At 42.6% G+C, this 19,150-nt stretch overlaps 1 protein-coding gene across 1 annotated transcript in view; it reads left to right on the forward strand.

The window, feature by feature from the left end:
- Positions 1-272: 272 nt before the first annotated feature.
- LOC115111147 (atrial natriuretic peptide receptor 3-like) overlaps positions 273-19,150 on the forward strand; it is a 127,239-nt gene continuing 108,361 nt past the window's right edge. Inside the window, 1 exon segment of the mRNA XM_065011319.1 lies at positions 273-1,265. Coding sequence (XP_064867391.1) covers positions 596-1,265 — 670 coding nt within the window. The 5' untranslated portion in view covers positions 273-595.

Raw genomic sequence — 19,150 nt, forward strand, 5'->3', positions numbered from 1 at the left:
TTTATTTATCTTTCTCTTTTGAATTAAAAAGAATAATAATTGCACACCGTTTATTGTATATGAGGCATTGCATCCCAGTGCATTCAGTCTCTGCCAATGTAGCAAAACGAACAATTATTTTCTCTAATTATAAAAAAAGGAGAAAAAAAATAAGTACCTGTAGCTTTAAGAAAGAGGTGTGTTGTACAGGGATGACGCAGGAATAATAATGAAAAGATGCTTCAAAACTCCTCCCCCCTTTCAGCCAGCGTGTGTGGTAGCTGTCTGGGCAGTTACCATATTTAAACAAGAGGAATGACCAGAGAAACAGGAGAATTAGTTAGCAAAACAGAGGAGATACTTCCATCAGTTGAGGAGGTTGCAGGAGACTCTCTGTGCAGGAGCATACACTTCATACATTTAGCATTTTTATTTCATTCATTCAAAGAAAAAGGTTACTTAATTTAGATTATTTATTTTGGAAGACTCCACATTGGTATTTGCAATTTACCTGTGTACTCGGGAAGTCTGCGGTTCCAGGGACGCAGTTGACTTGGAGAGCGAGATAAACATTTATTCATGATTATAGACAAAGCATAACTTTTAAAGTTGCATCATGCCATGTTACATTTCAGTGTGTTTGTACATTTGGCTGGGGTTGTTACCTGGCCGGACAAGTGCAACAGTGATTGAGGACATCGAAGTATTGGTGATGTTGCCAAAAAATAACTCTTATATGTTCTCAATAGCAAGAGTGGCCCCGGCAATAGAGTATGCAAAGCAGAGGTTGAAAATCGGAGGTGGTGTGTATTCCGGATTTAACTTTAATTTGCGCTATGAGGATTCTAACTGTGGCAATGATGCGCTCTTCTCCCTGGTGGACCGTTCCTGCGAGAAGAAGCCGGACTTGGTTCTCGGTCCGGTGTGTGAATACGCCGCGGCGCCGGTGGTAAGGATGGCATCTCACTGGAACATCCCGGTAATATCGACAGGTGCTCTGGCCAGCGGTTTTAGTGACAAGGAGAAAGAATACTCTCACCTGACCCGAATCTCCCCGTCTTACCTGAAAATGGCAGAAACATTCTCGGCGATGTTCCGTCACTTCAACTGGAAAGACGCGTTGTTGATCTTCGATGACGACAAAGAGGAGAGGAATTGTTACTTCACTCTGGAAGGGGTGCACCTCAAACTCATGGAGGAATATCAGACCGTACACATAGCGATCAACACTAAAGAAGAGGGCCTGAACGCAGATGACATCATCAACTACATATACGAGAGTGAAGGTAGGCTACTGTACTGAGAAAAGTCTCTACACTGTCCCATTGTATAGCGTAAATGTCAGAAATGTTCAACCATCTACACACGCTGCCACTCATTATACTTAGTGCACTTAAAATGTTCGCGTTCGTTCACACCCGTTGATTCTTTTCCCACATTTTGTTGTTACCGCCTGAAAATACAATTGATGAAATTGAGATTGAGTCACTGGCCTACACACAATACCCAATATTATGTTTAAGACATTTTTAAACAAATGTATTCAAAATGAAAAGCTGAAATGTAATGAATAAGTATTCAACCCCTTTGTTACGGGAAGCCTAAATTCAGGAGTAAAAATGTGCTTAACAAGTCACATAATAAGTTGCATGGACTCACTCTGTGTACAATAATAGTGTTTAACATGACTTTTGAATGACTACCTCATCTCTGTACCCCCCACACATACAATTATCTGTAAGGTTCCTCAGTCGAGCAACGAATTTCAAACACAGATTCAACCACAAAGACCAGGGAGGTTTTCCAATGTCTCACAGAGAAGGGCACCTATTGGTAGATGGGTAAAAATTGAGAAAAAACCCAGACATTGAATATCCCTTTAAGCATGGTGAAGTTATTAATTACACTTTGGATGGTGTATCAATACTCCCAGTCACTACAAAGATACATGTGTCCTTCAGGTGTCCTTCAGTCCTTCAACTCAGTTGCCGGAGAGGAAGAAAACCACTCGGGGATTTGACCATTGGGCCAATGATGACTTTAAAACTGTTACAGAGTTTAATGGCTGTGGTAGAAAACTGAGGATGGATCAACAACATTGTAGTTACTCCACAATACGAACCTAATTGACAGAGTGAAAAGAAGGAAGAATGTACAGAATAGAAATATTCCAAAACATGCATCCTGTTTGCAACAAGGAACTAAAGTAAAACTGTAAAAAATGTGGCAAAGAAATTAACTTTATGTTCTGAACACAAAGTGTTATGTTTGGGGCAAATCCAACACAACACATCACTGAGTACCACTCTTCATATCTTCAAGCATGACTGTGGCTGCGTCATGTTAATGGTATGCTTGTCATTGGAAATAACAAGGGAGTATTTTAGGATAAAAATACACGGAATTGAGCTAAGATGGGAAAAATTCAGAGAGTAAAACCTGGTTCAGCCTGCTTTCCACCAGACACTGGGAGACTAATTCACCTTTTAGCAGGACAATAACCTGGTTCAGTCTGCTTTCCAACAGACACTGGGAGACTAATTCACCTTTTAGCAGGACAATAACCTGGTTCAGTCTGCTTTCCACCAGACACTGGGAGATGAATTCACCTTTCAGCAGGACAATAACCTGGTTCAGTCTGCTTTCCACCAGACACTGGGAGACTAATTCACCTTTTAGCAGGACAATAACCTGGTTCAGTCTGCTTTCCACCAGACACTGGGAGACTAATTCACCTTTTAGCAGGACAATAACCTGGTTCAGTCTGCTTTCCAACAGACACTGGGAGATGAATTCACCTTTCAGCAGGACAATAACCTGGTTCAGTCTGCTTTACATCAGACACTGGGAGATGAATTCACCTTTCAGCAGGACAATAACCTGGTTCAGCCTGCTTTCCACCAGACACTGGGAGATGAAGTCACCTTTCAGCAGGACAATAACCTGGTTCAGCCTGCTTTCCAACAAACAGAGACTAATTCACCTGTTAGCAGGACAATAACCTGGTTCAGTCTGCTTTCCACCAGACACTGGGAGATGAGTTCACCTTTCAGCAGGACAATAACCTGGTTCAGTCTGCTTTCCCCCAGACACTGGGAGATGAGTTCACCTTTCAGCAGGTCAATAACCTGGTTCAGTCTGCTTTCCAACAGACACTGGGAGACTAATTCACCTTTTAGCAGGACAATAACCTGGTTCAGTCTGCTTTCCACCAGACACTGGGAGATGAAGTCACCTTTTAGCAGGACAATAACCTGGTTCAGTCTGCTTTCCAACAGACACTGGGAGACTAATTCACCTTTTAGCAGGACAATAACCTGGTTCAGTCTGCTTTCCATCAGACACTGGGAGATGAGTTCACCTTTCAGCAGGTCAATAACCTGGTTCAGTCTGCTTTCCAACAGACACTGGGAGACTAATTCACCTTTTAGCAGGACAATAACCTGGTTCAGTCTGCTTTCCAACAGACACTGGGAGACTAATTCACCTTTCAGCAGGACAATAACCTGGTTCAGTCTGCTTTCCAACAGACACTGGGAGACTAATTCACCTTTCAGCAGGACAATAACCTGGTTCAGTCTGCTTTCCAACAGACACTGGGAGACTAATTCACCTTTCAGCAGGACAATAACCTGGTTCAGTCTGCTTTCCAACAGACACTGGGAGACTAATTCACCTTTCAGCAGGACAATAACCTGGTTCAGTCTGCTTTCCACCAGACACTGGGAGACTAATTCACCTTTTAGCAGGACAATAACCTGGTTCAGTCTGCTTTCCAACAGACACTGGGAGACTAATTCACCTTTCAGCAGGACAATAACCTGGTTCAGTCTGCTTTCCACCAGACACTGGGAGACTAATTCACCTTTTAGCAGGACAATAACCTGGTTCAGTCTGCTTTCCATCAGACACTGGGAGATGAGTTCACCTTTCAGCAGGTCAATAACCTGGTTCAGTCTGCTTTCCAACAGACACTGGGAGACTAATTCACCTTTTAGCAGGACAATAACCTAAAACACAAGACCAAATATACAATGGAGTTGCTTACACAGATGACATTGAACGTTCCCGAGTGGCCTAGTTACAGTTTTGACTTAAATTGGAGTGAAAATCTATGGCAAGACTTGAAAATGGCTGTCTAGCAATGATCAACAACTAATTTGACAGAGCATGATGAATTTTGAAAAGAATAATGTCAGAATATTGTACAATCCAGGTGCGCAAAGCTCATAGAGATTTACCCAGAAAGACTCACAGCTGTAATCGCTCATAGAGATTTACCCAGAAAGACTCACAGCTGTAATCGCTCTTAGAGATTTACCCAGAAAGACTCACAGCTGTAATCGCTCTTAGAGACTTACCCAGAAAGATTCACAGCTGTAATCGCTCTTAGAGACTTACCCAGAAAGACTCACAGCTGTAATCGCTCTTAGAGACTTACCCAGAAAGATTCACAGCTGTAATCACTGCCAAAAAGGTGCTTCTACAAAATATTGACGAAGGGGTGTGAATCATTTTGTAAATGAGATTTTTCTGTATATCATTTTCAATATAGATTTACTACAAATCTAAAAACATATTTTGACTTTGTGAGAGGAAAAAGATGGGTGAATTTAAGGATGTAATACAACAAAATAATAGAACAAAATGTGTAATAAGTCAATGGAGACTTTCTGAAGCCTCTGCTTTTCTGCTGCCCAATGTCCAATATGGGAGGAAGTTATTCAGAATATGGGAGGAAATATGCCAAATATTTACAGCTATGTGAAGAATACATTATCTCCAACATGTTGAATCTAGTATAAATGAAAGTGTTTGTGGAATTTACTTATTGCTTACTTCAATAGCACATAATGCTGTAGGCTGCTGGGCCAACTGCACTGGGCCGACTGCACTTGGCCGACTGTACTATGTATAATAGGCTACTGGGCCTCCTTTTCAGTTGGCTGTTCCACCCTCCCTCCTGCTCTGTATGTTGTCACAGAGGGGTGAGATGGGTCTTCCCTCCTTTTCAGTTGGCTGTTCCTCCCTCCCTCCTGCTCTGTATGTTGTCAGTACTGAGGGGTGAGATGGGTCTTCCTTCCTTTTCAGTTGGCTGTTCCTCCCTCCCTCCCTCCCTCCTGCTCTGTTTGTTGTCAATACTGAGGGGTGAGATGGGTCCTCCCTCCTTTTCAGTTGGCTGTTCCTCCCTCCCTCCCTCCTGCTCTGTTTGTTGTCAGTACTAAGGGGTGAGATGGGTCTTCCCTCCTTTTCAGTTGGCTGTTCCTCCCTCCCTCCCTCCTTTTCAGTTGGCTGTTCCTCCCTCCCTCCTGCTCTGTTTGTTGTCACAGAGGGGTGAGATGGGTCTTCCCTCCTTTTCAGTTGGCTGTTCCTCCCTCCATCCTTTTAAAGCTGGAACACTTCATGCCCCTAACTAATGCCCACACACACATGCACACATACATACATGCATACATACATGCATACACACACACACACACATACATACATGCATACACACACACACATACATACATGCATACATACATACATGCATACACACACACACATACATACATACATGCATACATACATACACATACATACATGCATACATACATGCATACACATACATACATGCATACACACACACACATACATACATGCATACATACATACATGCATACATACATACATGCATACACATACATACATGCATACATACATACATGCATACACACACACACATACATACATGCATACATACATACATGCATACATACATACATACATACAGTTGAAGTCGGAAGTTCACATAATCGTTAAAGAATCTAATCTTAATGGAGTCATTAAAACTCATTTTTCAACCACTTCACAAATGTCTTTGTTTTGTCAAGTTGGTTAGGACAACTTTTGTGTGCATGACACAAGTAATTTTTCCAACAATTGTTTTCAGACCGATTATTTCACTTATAATTCACTGTATCATAATTCCAGTGGGTCAGAAGTTTACATACACTAAGTTGACTGTGCCTTTAAACAGCTTGGAAAATTCCAGAAAATTATGTCATGGCTTTTAAAAGCTTCTGATAGGCTAATTGACATCATTTGAGTCAATTGGAGGTGTACCTGTGGATTTATTTCAAGGCTACCTTCAAACTCCGTGCCTCTTTTCTTGACATCATGGGAAAATCTAAAGAAATCAGCCAAGACCTCAGAAAATAAATTGTAGACCTCCACAAGTTTGGTTCATCCCTGGGAGCAATTTCCAAACGCCTGAAGTTACCACGTTCATCTTTACAAACAATAGTACACAAGTAGAAACACCATGGGACCACGCAGTCGTCATACCGCTCAGGAAGGAGACGCGTTCTGTCTCCAAGAGATGAACGGACTTTGGTGCGAAAAGTGCAAATCAATCCCAGAACAACAGCAAAGGACCTTGTGAAGATGTTGGAGGAAACAGGTACACAAGTATCTATATCCACAGTAAAACGATGCCTATATCGACATAACCTGAAAGGCCGATCAGCAAGGAAGAAGCCACCGCTACAAAACCTCCATAAAAAGCCAGACTACGGTTTGCAACGGCACATGGGAACAAAGATTGTACTTCTTGGAGAACTGAAAGAGTGTGTGCGAGCAAGGAGGCTTACAATCCTGACTCCGTTACACCAGCTCTGTCAGGAGGAATGGGCCAAAAGCTTGTGGAAGGCTACCCTTAATGTTTGACCCAAGTGAAACAATTTCAGGCAATGCTACCAATTACTAATTGAGTGTATGTAAACTTCTGACCCACTGGGAATGTGATGAAAGAAATGTAAAGTTGAAATAAATAATTCTCTCTAATATTATTATATTATTATTATTATTTCCCCTCTCATAACTTAGCCTACTGTTCTGACTTGGTGGTGCACATGTAGCCTATAACCTGTTTTTGAGAAATGTAATCATTGAATATTGTAAGAGCTTTCATTGTCTGCTTATATGCCCTCTTTATTTATCTTACAGTTCTGACTTGGTGTACAGGGAGAACACTGTAAGAACGGCCCATGTTCTGAATTCTGTCGCTGTACGTTTCAAAAGTGCTGAACAAATAGTTATTTTGACTACGTCTGTCCTAGCTCACTCATTAATGTCTTAAAAATTACGGATTGCCTCTTATCCGCTTGTCGTCCCCTTATGCCATAGTTTGTACATCTCAATTGTCCGCCAATATCAGCCATGTTTTTTTTAAAGAAAGTAAATGAGGCTGAGTTAACTGTTGGCTGCCAGACTAGGCTCTGCTGATAGCCAGGTGTAAGGTGTTGGGACTGCTGTTGGGACTCTGCTGTAGGGACAGCTTTATGTAGGGCCCTAACAGTTTGTGGGCACCGTTTGTCACCGTTATAGTGCAATTAATGTATTGTTTAGTGTTGTGTTGTGTAGTGGCTTTGTTGCAGCTACATCATTTTTTTGCACAACCAAGATTTACATACTGGAATTGCCACTGAAGCTGACAGTCTGCACTTTAACCTCATAGTCATTGTATAATTTCAAATCCAAAGTGCTGGTGTACAAGCCAAAACAACAAAACGTGTCACTGTCCCGATACTGTTGGAGCGATACACACAAATATTCTATTTCTCCACTGCCAATCACATTATGCTGTGGTGAAACTCTTCCCCCATCACTCTTTGCCAAAGACAACACTTGCCCTCCTGTGCCCCCTGCCCGCCTGCCTACCCCACTCTCTCCCAATGGCAGCTCCCTTCAGCTCCGTCGGTGGCTATGCCCCCTGCCCGCCTGCCTGCCCCACTCTCTCCCAATGGCAGCTCCCCTCCGCTCCGTCGGTGGCTGTGCCCACTGTTTCCTTTGGAACAGCCCAGGTGTCAACATATCTGCCTGCTGTCAAAACGATCCATTCTCTCTCCCTGCTGCAGAGCTCTGGGAGATGGCCAGCCATTCCACCATCCTCTGTTCTGAAAAATAATCACTATTCAGTCAGATCTCATTTCATTGGCACAGAGGGATGGGTAGATGGGTGGAGAGCTGGGTAGATGGGTGGAGAGCTGGGTAGATGGATGGAGAGCTGGGTAGATGGATGGAGAGCTGGGTGGAGAGCTGGGTAGATGGATGGAGAGCTGGGTAGATGGATGGAGAGCTGGGTGGAGAGCTGGGTAGATGGATGGAGAGCTGGGTAGATGGATGGAGAGCTGGGTAGATGGGTGGAGAGCTGGGTAGATGGATGGAGAGCTGGGTAGATGGATGGAGAGCTGGGTAGATGGATGGAGAGCTGGGTAGATGGATGGAGAGCTGGGTAGATGGGTGGAGAGCTGGGTAGATGGGTGGAGAGCTGGGTGGAGAGCTGGGTAGATGGGTGGAGAGCTGGGTAGATGGGTGGAGAGCTGGGTAGATGGACGGTTCTTTGTTGTCTTATCAGGGCTGTCCCCGACAAAAAATAATAATCTTGTTCGACCAAGAGTCGTCTTTAACATTTTTAAACGTGTATTTTTCCATATATAGACACATCCTATGTGTTTTAATCAAATCTACCGTTCAACAGTTTGGGGTCACTTAGAAATGTCCTTGTTTTTGAAAGAAAAACACTTTTTTTTTGTCCATTAAAATAACAAAAAAATTGATCAGAAATACAGTGTAGACATTGTTAATGTTGTAAATGACTATTGTTGCTGGAAACGGCTGATTTAAAAAAAAATATCTACATAGCCGTACAGAGGCCCATTATCAGCAACTATCACTCCTGTGTTCCAATGGCACGTTGTGTTAGCTAATCCAAGTCTATCATTTTAAAAGGCTAATTGATGACTAGAAAACCCTTTTGCAATTATGTTAGTACAGCTGAAAACTGTTCTACTGATTTAAAGAAGCAATACAACTGGCCTTCTTTAGACTAGTTGAGTATCTGGAGCATCAGCATTTGTGGATTTGATTACAGGCTCAAAATGGCCAGAAACAAAGACTTTTCTTCTGAAACTCATAAGTCTATTCTTGTTCTGAGAAATGAAGGCTATTCCATGCAAGAAATTGCCAAGAAACAGAAGATCTCGTACAACGCTGTGTACTACTCCCTTCACAGAACAGCACAAACTGGCTCTAACTAGAATAGAATGGGAGTGGGAGGCCCCGGTGCATAACTAAGCAAGAGGACAAGTACATTTGAATGTCTTTGCCTTTATGACAGCATTGCATATTCTTGACATTCTCACAACCAGCTTCATTAGGTAGTCACCTGGAATGCATTTCAATTAACAAGTGTGCCTTCTTAAGTTAACTTGTAGAATTTCTTATTTTTTTAATGAGCCAATCAATTATGTTGTGACAAGGTAGGGGTGGTATACAGAAGATGGCTCAAATACGCAAAGAGAAAACGCCAGTCCATTACTTTAAGACATGAAGGTCAGTCAATACGGAGAACTTTGAAAGTTTCTTCAAGTGCAGTCTCAAAAACCACCAAGCATTATGTTGAAACTGGCTCTCATGAGGACAGCCACAGGAAAGGAAGACCCAGAGTTACCTCTGCTGCAGAGGATAAGTTCATTAGTGTTACCAGCCTCAGAAATTGCAGCCCTAATAAATGCTTCACGGAGTTCAAGTAACAGACACATCTCAACATCACCTGTTCAGAGGAGAATCAGGCCTTCATGGTCGAATTACTGCAAAGAAACCACTACTAAAGGACACCAATAAGAAGATACTTGCTTGGGCCAAGAAACACGAGCAATGGACATTAGACCGGGGGAAAGCTGTCCTTTGGTCTGATGAGTCCAAATTTAAGATTTTTAGTTCCAACCGCTGTGTCTTTGTGAGACGTTGTGTGGGTGATTGGATGATCTCTGCATGTGTATTTCCCACCGTGAAGCATGGAAGAGGAGGTATGATGGTGTGGGGGTGCTTTGCTTGGTGACACTATCTGTTATTTATTTAGAATTCAAGGCACACGTAACCAGCATGGCTACCACAGCATTCAGCAGAGATACACCATCCCATCTGGTTTGGGCTCAGTAGGACTATCATTTATTTTTCAACAGGACAATGACCCAACACACCTCCAGGCTGTGTAAGGGCCATTCGACCAAGAAGAAGAGAGACTGAGTACTGCATCAGCCGACCTCAACCCAATTGAGATGGTTTGGGATGAGTTGGACCGCAGATTGAAGGAAAAGCAGCCAACAAGTGCTCAGCATATGTGGGAACTCCTTCAAGACTGTTGGAAAAGCATTCCAGGTGAAGAGAGTGTGCAAAGCTGTCATCAAGGCAAAGGCTGGCTATTTGAAGAGTCTCAAATGTAACATATTTTGATTTGTTTAACACTTTTTTTTGGTTACTACATGATTCCAGATGTGTTGTTTCATGGTTTTAATGTCTTCAATATTATTCTACAATGTAGACAATAGTTAAAATATGAAAACTCTTGAATGAGTAGGTGTTCTAAAACTCTTTACCAGTAGTGCACAGCGGGCACTATCAAGCCTGTAGTCTGACTAGGATATACAGATGGCACTATCAAGCCTGTAGTCTGACTAGGATATACAGATGGCACTATCAAGCCTGTAGTCTGACTAGGATATACAGATGGCACTATCAAGCCTGTAGTCTGACTAGGATATACAGATGGCACTATCAAGCCTGTAGTCTGACTAGGATATACAGATGGCACTATCAAGCCTGTAGTCTGACTAGGATATACAGATGGCACTATCAAGCCTGTAGTCTGACTAGGATATACAGATGGCACTATCAAGCCTGTAGTCTGACTAGGATATACAGATGGCACTATCAAGCCTGTAGTCTGACTAGGATATACAGCCGCCACTATCAAGCCTGTAGTCTGACTAGGATATACAGATGGCACTATCAAGCCTGTAGTCTGACTAGGATATACAGATGGCACTATCAAGCCTGTAGTCTGACTAGGATATACAGATGGCACTATCAAGCCTGTAGTCTGACTAGGATATACAGATGGCCCTATCAAGCCTGTAGTCTGACTAGGATATACAGCCGCCACTATCAAGCCTGTAGTCTGACTAGGATATACAGATGGCACTATCAAGCCTGTAGTCTGACTAGGATATACAGATGGCACTATCAAGCCTGTAGTCTGACTAGGATATACAGATGGCACTATCAAGCCTGTAGTCTGACTAGGATATACAGATGGCACTATCAAGCCTGTAGTCTGACTAGGATATACAGCCGCCACTATCAAGCCTGTAGTCTGACTAGGATATACAGATGGCACTATCAAGCCTGTAGTCTGACTAGGGTATACAGCTGGCACTATCAAGCCTGTAGTCTGACTAGGATATACAGATGGCACTATCAAGCCTGTAGTCTGACTAGGATATACAGATGGCACTATCAAGCCTGTAGTCTGACTAGGATATACAGATGGCACTATCAAGCCTGTAGTCTGACTAGGATATACAGATGGCACTATCAAGCCTGTAGTCTGACTAGGATATACAGATGGCACTATCAAGCCTGTAGTCTGACTAGGATATACAGCCGCCACTATCAAGCCTGTAGTCTGACTAGGATATACAGCTGGCACTATCAAGCCTGTAGTCTGACTAGGATATACAGATGGCACTATCAAGCCTGTAGTCTGTAGTCTGACTAGGATATACAGCTGGCACTATCAAGCCTGTAGTCTGTAGTCTGACTAGGATATACAGATAGCACTATCAAGCCTGTAGTCTGACTAGGATATACAGCTGGCACTATCAAGCCTGTAGTATGTAGTCTGACTAGGATATACAGATGGCACTATCAAGCCTGTAGTCTGACTAGGATATACAGATGGCACTATCAAGCCTGTAGTCTGACTAGGATATACAGATGGCACTATCAAGCCTGTAGTCTGACTAGGGTATACAGCTGGCACTATCAAGCCTGTAGTCTGACTAGGATATACAGATGGCACTATCAAGCCTGTAGTCTGACTAGGATATACAGATGGCACTATCAAGCCTGTAGTCTGACTAGGATATACAGATGGCACTATCAAGCCTGTAGTCTGACTAGGATATACAGATGGCACTATCAAGCCTGTAGTCTGACTAGGATATACAGATGGCACTATCAAGCCTGTAGTCTGACTAGGATATACAGATGGCACTATCAAGCCTGTAGTCTGACTAGGATATACAGATGGCACTATCAAGCCTGTAGTCTGACTAGGATATACAGATGGCACTATCAAGCCTGTAGTCTGACTAGGATATACAGATGGCACTATCAAGCCTGTAGTCTGACTAGGATATACAGATGGCACTATCAAGCCTGTAGTCTGACTAGGATATACAGATGGCACTATCAAGCCTGTAGTCTGACTAGGATATACAGATGGCACTATCAAGCCTGTAGTCTGACTAGGATATACAGATGGCACTATCAAGCCTGTAGTCTGACTAGGATATACAGATGGCACTATCAAGCCTGTAGCCTGTAGTCTGACTAGAATATACAGCTGGCACTATCAAGCCTGTAGTTACTTTGACCTTTTTTTCACCTTGGGAATATATCTTCAGACCAGTTTACCTCGATAACCACGAGAGGGCTAAGGTTTGAGACCAGACCAGTACCTCTATCACAGAGGGAAATTAAGTTTGAGTAGATTGCTGAATCACTTTAACCATCCCACGTGGTTAAACTCTTAGACTATCAATATCGACAGAATAAGACCAAGTCTTTGATATCAATTACTAGTCTGCAGCTATTGAACACGAAGACCAACAACCGCCGAAACATCTATTTTATAACAACATCGCTGAATGTTACTCTGAACTATCCATTCTAACCATGGAAGAGAGAGAGGGCGGACAAACTTCAACAGAAACAAACATTCCAACAGCGATCCCGACAACACACTGAGTGTAAATATATTGATTGCAATTATTCCCGAATGAATAATTGTTATAATTATCGCTCTGTCTAACAAGCCGCCGTACCGGTTTAGCCCCTTTATTTTTTTATACCTTTATTTAACTAGGTACGCATTCAGGTCTGGGCTCAGTCAGATATACTGTAATATATATATATATATATTATACTTATTACTTATTTTCCACCATAATGTGCAAATAAATTCATAAAAAATCCTACAATGTGATTTTCTGGATTGTTTTTTCTCATTTTGTCTGTCATAGTTGAAGTGTACCTATGATGAAAATTACAGGCCTCTCTCTCATCTTTTTAAGTGGGAGAACTTGCACAATTGGTGGCTGACTAAATACAATAGAAGACATATCACCTGCGAAAGATGATTTAGGTATTTGTTGTGAGCCAATTGTTTGCACATTCATTATTATTATTTTATTTAATTATCATGATTTTGTGATAGTGGTGTAAAAATAAATGGGTGGGGGTGGGGGTGGGGGGTAATGAGTAGGTCTACTGAACAATCCATGTGGTTAGCATGTCAATGTTTCTGTCATCTAGCTGTCAGACAGGTCTTCAGCACTGCACTGACTGACGGGCTGACTGGCTGGCTGACTTGCTAACTGACTGGTTGGCTGGCTGGCTAACTGACTGGCTGACTGGCTGGATTGATGGCTGGCTGGCTGACTGACTGGCTGGATGGCTGGCTAACTGACTGGCTGGCTAACTGACTTGCTAACTGACTGGTTGGCTGGCTGGCTAACTGACTGGCTGACTGGCTGGATTGATGGCTGGCTGGCTGACTGACTGGCTGGATGGCTGGCTAACTGACTGGCTGGCTAACTGACTTGCTAACTGGCTGGCTGGCTGGCTAACTGACTGGCTGGCTAACTGGCTGGCTGGCTGGCTGGCTAACTGACTGGCTGGCTAACTGACTGGCTGACTGGCTGGATTGACGGCTGGCTGGCTAACTGACTGGCTAACTGACTGGCTGGCTGGCTAACTGACCGACTGGCTAACTGACCGACTGGCTAACTAACCGACTGGCTGGCTAACTGACTGGCTGGCTGGCTAACGGACTGGCTGGCTAACTGACTGGTTAAAGTTAGATAAGGAAAATTATAACTTTGTAATCTGAATATTTTCCTTGGTGCCCCGACTACCTAATTAATTACAGTTACATGATTAAGTAGTTTAATTATTAATAATAATTACAGATCATTTTTTATAAAGATTCATCTTCAATTTAATGTCACGACACACGGGGATTATATACACAGCTAGGCTAACAGGGATTATATACACAGCTAGGCTGTCACGGGGATTATATACACAGCTAGACTAACAGGGATTATATACACAGCTAGGCTGTAACGGGGATTATATACACAGCTAGGCTAACGGGGATTATATACACAGCTAGGCTGTCACGGGGATTATATACACAGCTAGACTAACAGGGATTATATACACAGCTAGGCTGTAACGGGGATTATATACACAGCTAGGCTGTAACGGGGATTATATACACAGCTAGACTAACAGGGATTATATACACAGCTAGACTAACAGGGATTATATACACAGCTAGACTAACAGGGATTATATACACAGCTAGACTAACAGGGATTATATACACAGCTAGACTAACAGGGATTATATACACAGCTAGACTAACAGGGATTATATACACAGCTAGACTAACAGGGATTATATACACAGCTAGACTAACAGGGATTATATACACAGCTAGGCTGTAACGGGGATTATATACACAGCTAGACTGTAACGGGGATTATATACACAGCTAGGCTGTAACGGGGATTATATACACAGCTAGGCTGTAACGGGGATTATATACACAGCTAGGCTGTAACGGGGATTATATACACAGCTAGACTAACAGGGATTATATACACAGCTAGACTAACAGGGATTATATACACAGCTAGACTAACAGGGATTATATACACAGCCAGGCTGTAACGGGGATTATATACACAGCTAGGCTGTAACGGGGATTATATACACAGCTAGACTAACAGGGATTATATACACAGCTAGACTAACAGGGATTATATACACAGCTAGACTAACAGGGATTATATACACAGCCAGGCTGTAACGGGGATTATATACACAGCTAGGCTAACGGGGATTATATACACAGCTAGGCTGTAACGGGGATTATATACACAGCCAGGCTGTAACGGGGATTATATACACAGCTAGGCTGTAACGGGGATTATATACACAGCTAGGCTGTAACGGGGATTATATACACAGCTAGGCTGTAACGGGGATTATATACACAGCTAGGCTGTCACGGGGATTATATACACAGCTAGACTAACAGGGATTATATACACAGCTAGGCTGTAACGGGGATTATATACACAGCTAGGCTAACGGGGATTATATACACAGCTAGGCTGTAACAGGGATTATATACACAGCTAGACTAACAGGGATTATATACACAGCTAGGCTGTAACGGGGATTATATACACAGCTAGGCTGTAACGGGGATTATATACACAGCTAGACTAACAGGGATTATATACACAGCTAGACTAACAGGGATTATATACACAGCTAGACTAACAGGGATTATATACACAGCTAGACTAACAGGATTATATACACAGCTAGACTAACAGGGATTATATACACAGCTAGACTAACAGGGATTATATACACAGCTAGACTAACAGGGATTATATACACAGCTAGACTAACAGGGATTATATACACAGCTAGACTAACAGGGATTATATACACAGCTAGACTAACAGGGATTATATACACAGCTAGGCTGTAACGGGGATTATATACACAGCTAGACTGTAACGGGGATTATATACACAGCTAGGCTGTAACGGGGATTATATACACAGCTAGGCTGTAACGGGGATTATATACACAGCTAGGCTGTAACGGGGATTATATACACAGCTAGGCTGTAACGGGGATTATATACACAGCTAGACTAACAGGGATTATATACACAGCTAGACTAACAGGGATTATATACACAGCTAGACTAACAGGGATTATATACACAGCTAGATTAACAGGGATTATATACACAGCCAGGCTGATTATATACACAGCTAGACTGTAACAGGGATTATATACACAGCTAGACTAACAGGGATTATATACACAGCTAGACTGTAACAGGGATTATATACACAGCCAGGCTAACAGGGATTATATACACAGCCAGGCTGTAACGGGGATTATATACACAGCTAGGCTGTAACACTGTCATTAGTCTGAGGATTATATACACAGCCAGGCTGTAACTGGGATTATATACACAGCTAGACTAACAGGGATTATATACACAGCCAGGCTGTAACTGGGATTATATACACAGCTAGACTAACAGGGATTATATACACAGCCAGGCTGTAACGGTTATTATATACACAGCTAGGCTTATTATATACACAGCCAGGCTGTAACGGGGATTATATACACAGCTAGGCTGTAACTCTGTCATTAGTCTGAGGGGATTATATATACACAGCCAGGCTGTAACTGGGATTATATACACAGCTAGACTAACAGGGATTATATACACAGCCAGGCTGCAACGGTTATTATATACACAGCTAGGCTGTAACGGGGATTATATACACAGCTAGACTGTAACGGGGATTATATACACAGCTAGGCTGTAACGGGATTATATACACAGCTAGGCTGTAACGGGGATTATATACACAGCTAGGCTGTAACAGGGATTATATACACAGCTAGGCTGTGCAACGGGGATTATATACACAGCCAGGCTGTAACAGGGATTATATACACAGCCAGGCTGGATTATATACACAGCTAGGCTGTAACGGGGATTATATACACAGCTAGACTGTAACGGGGATTATATACACAGCTAGACTGTAACGGGGATTATATACACAGCTAGGCTGTAACGGGGATTATATACACAGCTAGACTGTAACTGGGATTATATACACAGCTAGACTGTAACGGGATTATATACACAGCTAGGCTGTAACAGGATTATATACACAGCTAGACTGTAACGGGATTATATACACAGCTAGGCTGTAACGGGATTATATACACAGCTAGACTAACAGGGATTATATACACAGCTAGACTGCAACAGGGATTATATACACAGCTAGGCTGTAACGGGATTATATACACAGCTAGACTGTAACGGGGATTATATACACAGCCAGGCTGCAACGGGGATTATATACACAGCTAGGCTGTAACGGGATTATATACACAGCTAGACTGTAACGGGATTATATACACAGCTAGGCTGTAACATTATATACAGCTAGGCTGTAACGGGGATTATATACACAGCTAGACTGTAACAGGGATTATATACACAGCTAGGCTGAACGGGATTATATACACAGCTAGGCTGTAACGGGATTATATACACAGCTAGGCTGTAACGGGATTATATACACAGCTAGGCTGTAACGGGGATTATATACACAGCTAGGCTGTAACGGGGATTATATACACAGCTAGACTAACAGGGATTATATACACAGCTAGGCTGTAACGGGGATTATATACACAGCTAGGCTGTAACGGGGATTATATACACAGCCAGGCTGTAACGGGGATTATATACACAGCTAGACTGTAACGGGGATTATATACACAGCTAGGCTGTAACACTGGGATTATATACATACACAGCCAGGCTGTAACGGGGATTATATACACAGCTAGACTAACAGGGATTATATACACAGCCAGGCTGTAACGGGGATTATATACACAGCTAGACTGTAACGGGGATTATATACACAGCTAGGCTGTAACGGGGATTATATACACAGCTAGACTAACAGGGATTATATACACAGCCAGGCTGTAACGGGGATTATATACACAGCTAGACTAACAGGGATTATATACACAGCTAGGCTGTAACACTGGATTATATGAGGATTAGGAACTAACAATATATACACAGCCAGGCTGTAACGGGATTATATACACAGCTAGACTAACAGGGATTATATACACAGCCAGGCTAACAGGGATTATATTCACAGCTAGGCTGTAACGGGGATTATATACACAGCTAGGCTGTAACGGGGATTATATACACAGCCAGGCTGCAACGGGATTATATACACAGCCAGACTGTAACGGGATTATATACACAGCTAGAACTGTCAACAGGGATTATATACACAGCCAGGCTGTAACGGGATTATATACACAGCTAGACTAACAGGGATTATATACACAGCCAGGCTGTAACGGGATTATATACACAGCCAGGCTGCAACAGGGATTATATACACAGCTAGGCTGTAACGGGGATTATATACACAGCTAGACTAACAGGGATTATATACACAGCCAGGCTGTAACGGGGATTATATACACAGCTAGGCTGCAATGGGGATTATATACACAGCTAGGCTGCAACGGGGATTATATACACAGCTAGGCTGTAACACTGTCATTAGTCTGAGGATTAGGAACTACACATACACAGCCAGGCTGTAACTGGGATTATATACACAGCTAGACTAACAGGGATTATATACACAGCCAGGCTGTAACGGGATTATATACACAGCTAGGCTGTAACGGGATTATATACACAGCTAGGCTGTAACGGGATTATATACACAGCCAGGCTGCAACGGGATTATATACACAGCCAGGCTGTAACGGGATTATATACACAGCTAGGCTGTAACACTGTCATTATATACACAGCTAGGCTGTAATACGATTATATACAGCTAGGCTGTAACTGGGATTATATACACAGCTAGACTAACAGGGATTATATACACAGCCAGGCTGTAACTGGGATTATATACACAGCTAGACTAACAGGGATTATATACACAGCCAGGCTGCAACGGTTATTATATACACAGCTAGGCTGTAACGGGATTATATACACAGCCAGGCTGTAACGGGATTATATACACAGCTAGGCTGTAAGTCTGAGGGGATTATATACACAGCCAGGCTGTAACTGGGATTATATACACAGCTAGACTAACAGGGATTATATACACAGCCAGGCTGCAACGGTTATTATATACACAGCTAGGCTGTAACGGGGATTATATACACAGCTAGACTGTAACGGGGATTATATACACAGCTAGGCTGTAACGGGGATTATATACACAGCCAGGCTGTAACGGGGATTATATACACAGCCAGGCTGTAACGGGGATTATATACACAGCTAGGCTGCAACGGGGATTATATACACAGCCAGGCTATACACAGCCAGGCTACAACGGGATTATCACAGCTAGGCTGT

Source organism: Oncorhynchus nerka, linkage group LG27 (assembly GCF_034236695.1).
Source record: "Oncorhynchus nerka isolate Pitt River linkage group LG27, Oner_Uvic_2.0, whole genome shotgun sequence".
NCBI classification, from domain to species: Eukaryota; Metazoa; Chordata; class Actinopteri; order Salmoniformes; family Salmonidae; genus Oncorhynchus; species Oncorhynchus nerka.